Source organism: Aphelocoma coerulescens, chromosome 1, assembly GCF_041296385.1.
Source record: "Aphelocoma coerulescens isolate FSJ_1873_10779 chromosome 1, UR_Acoe_1.0, whole genome shotgun sequence".
Classification (NCBI taxonomy): domain Eukaryota; kingdom Metazoa; phylum Chordata; class Aves; order Passeriformes; family Corvidae; genus Aphelocoma; species Aphelocoma coerulescens.
In genome coordinates this window covers 39047772-39061066 of record NC_091013.1, presented here as the reverse complement: position 1 = coordinate 39061066, position 13295 = coordinate 39047772, and the positions used below count along the sequence as shown (strand labels likewise).

General features: G+C 36.4%; 2 protein-coding genes across 9 annotated transcripts in view; one reads left to right on the top strand and one right to left on the bottom strand.

Annotated features, from left to right (window-relative positions):
• Window positions 1-3738, top strand: part of ITGBL1 (integrin subunit beta like 1) — a 127915-nt gene extending 124177 nt beyond the window's left edge. Inside the window, exons 10-11 of the mRNA XM_069007705.1 lie at window positions 1196-1309; window positions 2818-3738. Coding sequence (XP_068863806.1) covers window positions 1196-1309; window positions 2818-2909 — 206 coding nt within the window. The 3' untranslated portion in view covers window positions 2910-3738. The remainder of the gene's footprint in view (window positions 1-1195; window positions 1310-2817) is intronic.
• Window positions 3739-3867: 129 nt separating this feature from the next.
• FGF14 (fibroblast growth factor 14) overlaps window positions 3868-13295 on the bottom strand; it is a 387765-nt gene continuing 378337 nt past the window's right edge. For 3 of the 8 annotated variants that reach the window (XM_069007758.1, XM_069007776.1, XM_069007784.1), the window contains one exon: window positions 4042-10840. In XM_069007758.1, the coding sequence (XP_068863859.1) occupies window positions 10704-10840 (137 nt within the window). In that variant the 3' untranslated portion in view covers window positions 4042-10703. Of the gene's footprint in view, window positions 10841-13295 lie in introns of all 8 variants that reach the window. The other 5 variants (XM_069007740.1, XM_069007730.1, XM_069007721.1 and 2 more) reach the window with 4 other exon arrangements.

Sequence of the window (13295 nt, the reverse complement as noted above, 5' to 3'; positions counted from 1 at the left end):
TCTTCTGTAAAAGGTCAACTGCTTCTTTGGTGACATTTTTTCTTTAGCTCCACCACTCATAGTTGAAAATTTTGCATGTATTCTTTGCTATAATTTATTTGGTGTTTATTTTTTTAACATTGATTTCTGCTCCAATCCCTTTTTAGGGCTAGGCCCACAAAAGGAATTTTGCTTAGCAGATACTAAGATCCTCACCTCAGTGTTTACATGTCTGAAATCTGTATAGGGCCAGGCTGCTGAAGATGTGATCTGTAAAAGCCAAGTCTCTTAAGCCAAGTGTTGGAATCATTTAGGAGGAATTACCATTTCCTTGTGGCATTTCTAGTTGCAGAGAAGCCTCTCTCTCACCCACTTCTCAGGCTACAGGCTTCCTGACACATGATTGTCAGGGGGCACTTGTCACTTTCCAGGATTCAGAGCCGTGAACCTTCTCCTGAGGGTAAGGATGTCTCAGAGCCTTAAAGGGAGGCTTCTGGTGCACCGTGGGTTATGGCATTACCTGAATTTGACCAGAGAGTCCCTCCTTTGCCTGTGAGCATGTGGCCTGACATCCTTGAGGAGTAGGAGAGCAGCATGTCCCAACAAGGGGCAGTAGTGCACCCTGCAGGAATGAGCCAGTGGCTGAGCTGCCATTATGTGCACAAACTCTTTCTGGCCTAAAGCAAATATTTAATAATTCAGTGGGAGGTGGAAAAGCTTCATTTGTGCTGATAAGGATTTTGGGGGTCTACAGATGTTAGTCTTGGGCACTTCTGGTCTTTTGTGAACTCACCCCTAAAAGCTTTAGATGAGGACTATTTTCTTCCTGGGTGTGATTTTATTGCTTTCAGTAACAATGGGTCAGGGACAATTTGAGCTTTTCTAGTAAAAAAAATGAAGTTCCTGCGAAGAGAAGCCCTGATTGTAAGTCTCTGAAACCAAAAGAAAGCTTCAAAATGTGAATCCTGATTAAGTGAAATAGCAGGATCAAAGCATTAGTAGTAACACCCCACCATACTCCAGCTCATGCCAAAAGAATCCTTCCATTCTAAAGGCTTTTAGCTTGATTATTTTCTTTTGTGCAATGGCCTCTTATACAGCAATTTTGTGCACATGCACATGTGCGTATGTGTGCACATGTGTGACTTGGGTTGTTATTTCTAGCCTGAATGTGCCAGTACTCTTTGACTGTGTGTAATAATTTTTGTGATTTCAGGTTCCTGCCACTGTGGAAAGTGCATCTGTTCACCCCAGGAATGGTACATTTCGGGTGATTTCTGTGAATGCGATGACAGAGACTGTGACAAACATGATGGTCTCATTTGCACAGGTGCAGTACAGGCTAACACTTAATTGCTTCAGGAAACAAACTGGGTTGATGGGAATTATGTTAGACAAAGCCCAGCTTCTTCTTTCCCCGTTGATGGAGGAAGCCCTTTTCCTGGTTATTCAAACCTGTTATGATTGTTTCTTCATGCAGCACGATGATCTTAAGGTTTCAAAACAACAGTTAGAAGCCTGAGTATGAATTTAAATAAGTAAGCCAGCTATGGAACCCATCAACAATTCTCACTCTAACAGACTACAAGTTACTGTTTCTTGGCAAAGGATGCAGTCTCAGTATTACAATCATTAGGTTTCCTTAGCCTTTGTTCTTTTACTGGCCATTCCATGTGTCCATTTAAGTCACAGACAAGATTCACTTGTCTCATGATCCCTGGTGGATTAGGGGCATAGTTGTGTGGGTTAACAGAGCTTCCTAGCAATCAGACAAATGTCGGTGGGAGGCTGGAACACCTGGTAGCTTTCCTTATGAAGTGATGGTAAATGATTCAAGCAGCTTCACCTTAACATTGTCTGAATATGCAGGTGGCAGATGTCGATAGAAATGGGCAGGCTGCCAACAAACCCTCATGACAAACATAGTGACAAGAAGTAGCATGGGAATTGCTAAATTAACTCACTGGCTGCTTCCTGTTACAAATCTTAATTTTAGAAAATCTTTGCTGAGCGATTATTAGATGTGAAAGAACTCTGCAAGCTGATTAGAGTGAGAGTGGGAAGGCTGACACTAGTAAATTGTGTATTCCAGCTAGCCCTGTTAGCAAGGGTCATTTTCTGGAGGCAAGTAGCCAGTAAAGCAGCAACAAGAGCCTTATCTGCAGCTCTAATGGCTAGTCATGGATCTTCATAAAGTCAGAAGGAAGAGGAGTTTACATAGATACAAAGACTTCAGAGGTCTCAAGCTGAACATCTGGGAGTCATAAAAAATATTTAAATAAAATTAATATATGGATCTCAGTACTAAATGTTTCTCTGCTTCAAAATAGGGCCAAAATATTTTTCACTTAATAGAGAGTTTGAGATAGGATTTATTTGTATAGCACTTCTGAGATTTTAGGTTTAAAGATTTTGTGTTCAAAGTCATGGTTTTATTGCTATTCAGTTGGTTGCTTTTAATGACTTTTTCTTTATGAATAATAGTTAAAAGTAATCTTGTTTTTCTTTGTACTTGGAGGCACAGTGTGAACACTTAATCCTCACCAGCTGGGTACAAACACTGGTGTACACAATTACACTACACCATACACAGTTACAATATTTGCAATACTGCTGATGGAATATTGAGAACATGCTATTAATGCCTTGTAAGTATAGGTATGGAGTGGCTTCTTAATGCAATGGTACAGTAATTGCTTCCTTCCAAAGGAAAAAGGGGTAGGGGAATAATAAAGGAACAATGAAACTACTTTAGCATAGCTTTTTACTTCCCATAAAACACATTTTAATGTATTACATTTCGATTATGATAATTGCCCTTTATTCATTCTATTCTAGGTAACGGTGTTTGTAGCTGTGGAAACTGTGAGTGCTGGGAAGGATGGAATGGAAATGCTTGTGAAATCTGGCTGGGGAGAGAATACCCTTAATGAAGGATGTCAAAGATTGAGGAGGTTTTTTTTGTTTGTTTTTCTTTAGGCTGCTAGGACATTTAATTTCAGAAGTGTCTGGGTGTGGGTGTGCATGAATGCACACATAAGTTGTTGTAAATACCTTAGAACACATTTGAGGATCTGCTCATTAAAGAAATGCATCAGAAAACTAAACAAGCAAGCAGGACAACCCAAGCTCTAGAGGGGGGTGAAGTCATAAAATACTGGCCCTATGGAACTTCTCCAGAGTTTTTTTAAATTCAGTGGAACCAATATTATACCTGTAGTGACTATTTCTTTGAGCAACCTTAGGCAAAGATATAAGAAAACCTTTTTTTTAACATTATTTACTTGGTTGTCACATCTTATCAGTATGCTCCTGTAGAAGAGTAGCACTAGTTGAATATTTGTCAAATAATTAGTTTGATTTGTTTTATGGTGTATGAAAAATACATGATTTGTCCCTTTTTTTTCCTTTCCAATAATCCTGATTATGCACCAGCTCATAAAATGAGAGAAACTGTAAAGAAACCTATAAAAATATTAATGTTTTTTTATTTGGTCAAATAATTGTGTCACTGAGGTCCAATTACATGACACCCACAGACTGAAGACCCAAAATGTTTGAATGGAACCTTTTCCACAAGAGAATTTTTAGTTTCTGTGGTTGATATGTCAGTAAGTTGGTTATCTAATCTACATATTACAATACTTTCAAATACATAACCTATAGAAATATAAGGAATGAAACTAATAAAGATATAAAAGTTTGATTGCCTATTCTGCATGTGTAATCTGCAGCACAGATGTACTTCTACTGTACTGTTCTGTGTATCTACAGTTGCCTCCTACATGTAAAGCAAAGGAAAATTTTTTATTTTAGTAACTTTTAGGATGAAAATTCTGTCTACTCTTAGAAATCACTGTTCAGGATAGATTGCCCTGTCACACGTGGAATTCACTGAATTGAACTGCTTTTATAGAAGTGGAGAACCTGAACGTCAACTGACTTGAAAAAACATCTGTGCTTTGCAGTAGCTTGGTCTCAGACAAAGATGTTTGGACTATGTCAACAAAGTAATTAAAGTTCTAATACAGTAAATACAAACAAAGCAGTGGTATGAACAAAAATTTTATTTTTATTTTCCAATGGTGAAATGCTGCTCAGTGTGAAATCCACATTGAGTTATGAACGATGCACAACTATTGGGACTTCCCTAACTTATTTACATATGAGTCTCTTATTTTTTTGTACATGTAGATTTGGCAGCCCTTGAATTCTTTAGAGCAAAAAAAAAAAAAAAAAAAAAATATACATTTTAGTTTCAAAAGTGTTTACATTTTGTGAAACCATGATTGAGCAAGAAATTGATTAAATGGCTCAAAAATACTTCTTTTAGATACCAAACTTTAGCATTGTGGTTTAGGTGCCAAGGTCCTGATTTTTGAAGAGGTAAATGACTCAGAAATAATGGAACTATGTATTAACAAAAAAAATGTATTTCCATTATCGGTCTAGAAATTAGTTTTCTTTTAGGAAGGACAGTTTTGAAATAGGAAAATACAATGGTACAGAACATGTAATAGAATGCAAAGTTTCAAATTAATTTAACTGCTCTATTATTCCCCCATCCCATATAGCTTGCTATTTAACTACCACTTTTTTTCCCCTTAACCTGGATTCTTTCTTTCTAAAAATGAAGCTCATGAAGCCCATGTTTTCAGGAAGTATAATTACCAAACATCCAACTTATATATAAGCTATGCAGATAAATATCTAGACATACATCCCAAAGCTGCTAGCTACTCTCTTATCAGATAACCAAAATATCAGGCAGAGTTTTAAACTGTATTAATAAAGTATAAAGAATCTTCAAAGTAAAATTCATCTTGAAATTTTATTTTATATTTTATACTTAAAACCCTTAAACTCCATGGAGCTCAACAGGAATATTTTCTTAAGTTTTAGCATATATGCATTTTGTCAACCTTAGTGTCTGGAGAGCACAAATTGTTGCTTTTATTTATACTTATGAATAAGGAATACCGCTGACCTGAATCATCTTATAATCGCTGGGTTTTTTGCATATACATTCATCTGCTGAATCAGAGTGTAAACAATGAAGGATACAAAGTTCTCCTTCCTTTCCTTCCATTTGTACTTAGTACTGTATTAAGAAAATACTAGATAATCAAAACTCTTATCTGGTGTCCGTAGATGCTTTTGACTTGTTTTGTGGCATCATAAATATATTTCTATATACCGTAGATCAGCTGTGGTATTTCAGGTACTCATTCATATATAAAAGAACAATTCTTTAGGTGGTTGCAGTGTTGTTGATGCATTTTACTTTGTCATTTGCTTTAATTTTAAATTTGTATACTTAAAGAGTATAAAGTAATTTTTATTTCTAGATTTTTTTTTTAAAACCAATCAACTCCAGCCTTTTGACTACTGGATGAATTATGTAGCCATAGCATTTCAAAAAGTGTTATTCAGGTTGTTTGTTAACTTACATATGGAAAAAAATCAGAATATCTAAGACAGCTACTCTCAGTGGTTCATGAAAATGCAATTGTCAAACAAAATGGTGCTATTACTATAAACCTTAAAGTATTAACTAAGACTACTAAAAATGTAATGTACACATTAATTCTTTTCCAATTTTTCTTCTGTTTCCTATAATGTTGCTTGAACATTTCCCCTGCTCTTCTTGCTGAGGTAACGGGTGATGTGACACCCAGCATATCTGTTTTTGGCTCATTTCCTCTCTAGAAAAATGAAATCAGAAGGAATAAGATTATTATTCCACATATGTGAATATAATAGCTGTATTAATACATTGTTATCTTACACCTCATTCCCTACGATGGGAATTCCAGATATATAAACTGTAAATACAGGAAGAGGCATAAGGAAGTGAAGCTTACTGCTTGATTCTTCATAGCTAGTGACTGTAAAAACCTGCTTCCAGGTCTGTGGCAAAAGGCAAAACCAAATTGGATAAATGGGGACTTTTTAATGATTAGATTGATAAACCTTATAAACAAAAAGGTACTATAGCCTTGTTTTCTTCTTATGTGAGAAAGAACACAATCCAGAAGTGTGCCAATGCTTCTATAATGAACTTGCAGGATTATGCCTATTGTGTATAACATACCTGTAATATCACCTATAAAAAACCTGTGGATTGATTTGCTTCTATAAATTATTAACCTGCTTGTGATCCCTTTTTTTCCTGTGGCTATACTCTTTCTTAGAAACACATAGATGCATTTAATCATGTACTTGCTCTCACTTTTCTGATGCATTGCCCTTGCTTCTTTGCAGAATTACATCTCACTTTGTAGCTAAATGATACAGCTAAATGATACTGGGATGAAGAAAGCTAAGTTGAATATTTCTGTGACTAAGTAATTGAACAAAAATTTTATTACATCTTTAAAAATAAGACATAGCATTTGCATTAGTCATCACAGAAAAAAAACCCCATTATTAAACATTTTAGAATGCATTGCACGAAATATGAATTTATCTAAAGGGCCATTTAAAAGAAAGAGAACCTTCTTATTTAGTCTAATTTTGCTTCAATTCGCATTGGAATGTAGCTGAATAATGTCTTCTTTATACCAATAAACAGATGGATCATCATGATACACTTTTACTGCATGGACCAAACTGTCTGCTTTCATACCTCATTTCTTAAGCTAGTTTTAAACCAAGACAAAACGTTCCCCCATATATATGTATATGTATGCCAGGGTTCTTACTATCGTTTCAGGTATGATCCTAGTCAAAGTGGATTGCTATACTTTATATCTAGTGGAGGGGAGGGGCTGGGAGTGATTTATTAACAACCAACATTAATGAAAATGACAGTATATTAAAAAATCAATTGAGAATGGCTAAAACGCCCAGAATACAAAGCAAAAGCTCTGTTATGTGAACTACAAAGCACTTAAAAGGAGCTAGAGGCCCTTCTATAGGCTCTATCACGTGAGCAATCTCATAAGGATTCTTGTGTATTTATAAAATTTTTGAAGTACAGCAAAATGGTGCTTTGTTGAAGTAGTTCATATCTCCTCAAAACTGGATCTCTAAAACTGTGCAGGTGTGACTGATTTTGCTAAATAGAACTGTAGCTGAAACACAGAGTTAAAAAGAGAAAAGGAGAGAATGACTTTGTGCAGTGTTAACATATAAAATGGTAAGATGAGGTTAGTTTGCAGTGTGAACAGTCTCTCAGAGATTAGAGAAAACCCAGAAGAACAAAATACAAAGCAAGCATGCAGAAGACCTGGAACGCTGCAGATTCACAGACAGCTGCACATGTAAGTACAAAAACCCCAATCTGTAAATACAAATTGATTCCATCAGGTTTACTATACAGTACTTTAGTTGTAACAGACAGTTGAAAACAGCTTTCACTTAACAGCAAAATTAATTTTAGAGGGAACAAAATGGTGAAGTCTCATCCTGGAGAACAGCAAGAGAGGTATTATATTAAGGAGCTGAAATTTTCTTTGGCATGGTAAAGGGGGAGAACTGAGTTTGCCAACCTATTTACATGAAGTTTCACCATCCTGTGGCCAGTGCAATGATGCTTTGCACAGTCTGCTTCTTACATAAACTTTTTTGTTGGTTTCCAGTATGCCTTCATATAAATGTTTTATTCATCATGTTGAATCTGTGTATACAACAAATAAGAATAAACACAAACTGTACAATGCGGACAAACTCTTTGCATATATGTATGTAAATTTGTAACACTGACCAACAGTTCTTTGACAGACAACCTACAACATGCAGTTAGTTCATCCTTGCCATACTCTTCCCATGCAACAGATGAGACAAGACAAAATTAAAGGGAGGAAACAAAGCACAAAGATACCTTTGTTATGTTTAAACAGATTGTAGAAAAAAAAATTAGGACATTGATTCATTGGATGAAACACTCATATGAATTTAGCCCACAGAAAGAAAATCAGAAGACAATAATTAAAAAAAAAAAAAAAAAAAAAAAAAAAAAAGCTGTATTTTCAGTATGTACTAACTGCTTAAAGAAATTAAATCTGGCCTTAATTATAGCCTCCCAAACTGGTTCACAGATCATAGTTACTCAGGACCAAAAGGTTAATGTTGAAAACAATGCCTATATAGGATCAGGCAATAAACCAGATCCTCCTTGCATGGCTCAGCCAGGTCTCCAGCCCTGTCTCTCCTCAGGCTCTTACAATGGATGAGTAAAAAGACAGCTGAATGGAACATGAACTCATGTATTCCCTCCTCATGAATCAGGTTAGAGAGAATGTAGCCTTCAGCTGTTTTATCTTACTTGAAATATTGTCAAGTTCTCCTCTTATAACTGTAGGAAGGCCTGGGGCCACAGTGGGACCCTGCTGACAGTACAGCATCAAGGCTGCTGCCTCTCATGGGGCCTGCAGTGCAGAGCAAGCCCCCAGATCACCATCTGAGTTGCTTTGGTTTGATTTTGTTTTCTCAGGGATGGTGCACAAATCCCACTGGACCAGATGGGATGAGAAGGGCACACCAAAGTTTTTAATAAAGTGTTGTTTTCCCCACGCACACAGATTTAGTGCTAGCAGGCAAGGGCACAGTCTTAAGTCAAAGTTTCTTTGCATTTTTATCACAGTTTTAGATTAGGTTTGTATTTTTTTTCTCTACATGGATAGAGGGCTTCATGCTTAACTCATTCCCTCCCTAGAAAGACCCAACATCAAGCATTATCTTGCTGTTCTCATATCACATATACAAAAAGAAGTCTGATCTACAGAAAAAAAAGAAAAAGTTTATCTAGAATTTAGCAGCTTTACAGTAGCCTCCTTGAAGAGTGCACTAAATGTTGCTTATAAAAACAGAACACATTTGAAAACTAGTATGAAGGGTTCATTCAGACTGAATCAGTTGTTCAGCTGAGCAGACAGGGAGTTTGAAATAATCAGCAGTCTCTTTTAGGGAATTCAGCACAAAGATGTGATAAAACAAATTGCCAGAAATACTGTGCTAAAAAAGGAATGGATGATTTCCTCTTTTTGTCTTTAAATATCAAGGTAACAGCAAGAGGCCAAGAGAGTGTTGCCACAGTTTTCCAGACTGAGATACAGTTTGATCTTTGCTGCCATTTCTAAGAAACAAATACCTTCTTAAGCATACAGAGAGTGCCCATATTTTTAATCCTCTTAAAGCCTGTGACTAAGCGTGCAAAAACTTCAGTGGCATCTCTGTGGTGTTCTCTAAATTTCCCCCCCACCCTCCTGTCCTTCATCCCCCACAACATTGACTTAATTGTTCACAAATGACAAACTCAAAGGGTTGATGTTGTTTCTGGTAATATGACCCAAGGCTTCAATTTTATGATGTTTTTGATTTCTTCTAGGTTCATGTAGGAGAAAGTACAGTATATAGAGATCAAGGCAAGGCACCTTCAATCTAGCAATTTGGTGGGCATGTTATCCTAGGAAGCTGGGTGGAGGTACATACTGGGATATCAGTGAAATACATAGGACCGGACTTTGCATGCTTAGCTAAAAATAAAAATAAAGTTTTGTAATATGTCCAGTTTTAAAACTTCTTTTTTAAAACACCAGAAATATTAACCTATAATTTGTAACTACCCTTTGCATTGGTGCTGCAAAATAGAACACAACAGCATCCTTGCCCATGCTTTGCTAAGTAGGTGTGGGATTCAGCCAAAAATAACAATGGCATTAAGTTCAGTTCCTTAAAAACAGGAAAGGATTATATTTGAAATGGATTTAGGTAGCGCAACTCTGATTAGTCTTAATTTTATTTTTTTTTATTGGTGGTGGTTGTTTTTCAAACAATGAAGATTTAGTAGATGAAAAATGAGCCTTAATTCAGGCCTACAAGGCCTACAAAATTCTTTGGACCCACTTTTCCAAAAATTAGTGGGTCTTGCTCGCTGGGCAAGGCAAATGTTACCATTACCAGTAAGCCTGTGATATGTATAAAACACACACACAAAAAGAAACTATAGGGGGATGCCAAACACACATTTCAGAAAACTCCCCATTGGTTGTGTTTGACACTCTTCCCTCCACTTCAATGCCAACCTCAGAAGCACAGTATCTGTTACTAAAGAGTATTCACATTTAATCAATATTTTAAGCCAGAGACAACAATCCTATTCTTTATAGATATAACTTGTAATAATAGATTTTTGAAGGCTTCCTGATTCCCTGATTGCTTTCAAAACTAAGCCACCGGCAACACTTAAGTTATAGAGAAACACAATCCTTGCAAAAGGTCACAAACAGTGGAGCGAGCAGCCTTATAAAAAAGGGAAGAAGAGAAATCCATAATAGCACAGGTTTACAGCATCTAACTAGAAATTACTTGATTATTTGTGTGCTACAAAATAGAACTTAAACACATGGATTTTGCTGAAACTGGACTCAAAAAGGGATTATGGGCAATTGTCAGCAGGCAAGGTATCAAGTGTACTTGTGAAGTATGTCATTCACATGAAGTGTCACAGTCACAGAAAAGATATTAAAAAGGCATTCCAATATCTGGTAGGGCATTCCATGGTCTGAGTTTAGCTGGTTCATCCAGGTGTCTTCTTGTTGTGGTGGAGCTACATGTTGAGATTTATCCACTTGCAACAACTCAGTTCAGAAACAGCAATGGGCAAGTTGGTGACTTGCCGCAAGCTGATCCACAGACACGGCCGAGGGGAAGTCTGGCAAGGATAAATCGCTCAACTGTACTCGGGACTCGGTAAAGTCACAACACCTGTGAGGATCTGGCTATGTTGTCTTGCTCTTGTTCACTGGTTTGCCGCCATTCATTATTGCAGATGCACTTGTGCTTTTACTTGGAGTTACCCCAGCCTTTGGCACTGTTTCTCCAATATCATGCAAAGATGGTTCTCGATACATGGCAACTGCGGAGAAAGAAGAGAAAAGGAGAGGCATTTTTAACAATGTATCAAATATAGGCGTTCATCTCAAATAGGATTAATTTTCTATGTTCCTCTTGCATACCAGGGAAACTACTTATTTTGACAGACACTGGTTTTGCACCACTGATAGAATTGCATGACCCTCCAAAATTCTCACACTTCTGCATCTGACTTAAAAATGCAGTGGGAAACTGAATTCTTGCTTGTTTAATGGGTAATATAGGTTCTTGGAAATGAAAAACTAGTGTTCTGTCTTTGCATAAGGAACACAAAAATATACATGTATATACACATGTGTATGTATATACGGTCCTTAAATAAACATTAAATAAACACGCAAGCTGTTAGAAGTAAAATGTGATAAGACAGACTGTAATTTAAAACTGGGATCATACAATACAGTTGTCTAGACTTAAATGTTGTTAGTCATACATTGCAAGACTAGGCTAGGGTCCACTTCTACAAAGTAATGTGTACATCAGTCTCCCAAATCTGAGGAATTTGGCCATGGTCTGTTCCTAAGGTATGTTCTGAAGAAATGTCCAGGAGATGTGGAGAGTACAAAAAAGGTTTGGGGGTTTTCCTTCCTCATTTTCGAAAACATATGCAGTAGCCACTGAGCATCACTGACTGTAGAAGTGCAGAAAACTCCAAATTAAGCTATTAACTGAATTCTTAGAGGAATTAGAAGTTTGTCCCTGGGCTTCTGTCCCTATCTAACCACTTTAAATCCTTTGAGGGAAATACATGTATTCAATTACACAGTTCCAGCATTAAGCTGCCTTAATGATTAATGCTCTTGGATAATTCAATTTCATTTTCCATGTCACTGAATAAGGTAATATTTCCACTTATACCTAACTTCAGTAGCATTTATTTATATCAGAGCAATGTTAAAAGAGGTGTCACAGCAGTAAAGGAATTAATCATCACTCTGATTTCCAGACTGGGTGTGTGCTGCCTTAGCACAATTCCTTCATCCCTTGGCTAATTAGAGTAGGAGGCTGGAGCATCAGAGTACTGACCTTGATCTTCAGTGGTGTGAAGTTTCATAATAAATGTAAAGGGCTCCACAGCATCATTAAGTAATCAAATACTTGTTCTAACATTTCCAGTGACATAATCTAAATCCTTTTATTGCTTCTGGAAGACTGAAATTAAATGTCTTCTCTAGAGTACATAAGGCTGGTTATGATCTATATCTTCAGAGTGGCCCATAAATGTGTTTAGGGCACTTCGCTGATTAATTAAAAGAGCTTGGTGAAATAACACTGTGACCTACAAAATTATTATGTTGAACAACATGAAATGGAACTATAAAGTAAGGAATTGTATAGCAGAGCTGTCATATTTGATGATTCTCATAAGCAATGTAAATCAAGATATTTCTAAGCATTGTGTAAGCTATTTTGATGAAGTCTGATCATCCAAATATTGAAAAACAGTAACTTTTTTCCTAATCCATAGGAATTTGCCTTGATTTTAAAAATGCACTGGCTTTCCCTCCCTATTATATCCCTCAATTTAATATAGAGGGATCAAGATATAAAGTATTGATATTGTTGAGAGCTTATGAAACAACTGTAAGCTTCCACAAGACAAGATAAGCACAAAGGCATCAACCTAACTTCAAATAAACATAAGATTATTCTGATTCTTTCCTTATGATGAAACTAAAGTACTTTACAAACTCCTTCAATCAAAAATTTTAAGTTAAAGTATCAAAAGGAATTGGACTGCTAACCAAAGCATTACTCAGGTATGCGTTTTCAGATGGTAAGTAACGAGATAATTTTCAGAATGACTGAGGCTATGTGTAGCAATTAGAACAATGAGTAGTGACATCAGGACAAGAAGCAAAAGGCAGCATAGGTTTATAAAGGCCTGCAGAATACATAGGATAACAAAAAAGTTCCAAGATATAAATGGATTTTTCAGAGAATGTGACATCATTTTGGTGTGTAAGGAAGATTACTGTGACTGCTGTTTGCTCCTGTCTTGTTTTAAAGGCCAACTTACATGAGTTGTGTACATTACTCCAATTGGCAAATTAATACAACATGATTTATTTTATAGAGAGACCTTTGTGTTTTGTATTAGAAAGCTTTTACTTTAAAATGCTAACATTTCATCCATTCCCTTTATAACTCCCAACCATCCTACAACATCCATTATTTCATTCTGCCTAATGAAAGGACTGTTTTCTCACTGCAAGACTCACAACAGTTTTTGTCCCTAACAGCAGAATATTTTAAAAGCAGCAAAAGGCTCTTCCACAAAAGATTTCTTTCCTTGTAGAATGACCTCTTTGTCCCTGAAAAAATGTTCTTACATATGCCCTTTGTAGCATCACTACACAGAAGCACAAAACTTCTCCATGAAATTTTGGGAATGACATTGGGATTGGCCCCTGTGTGGGGCATGGACGTTCAGGAAG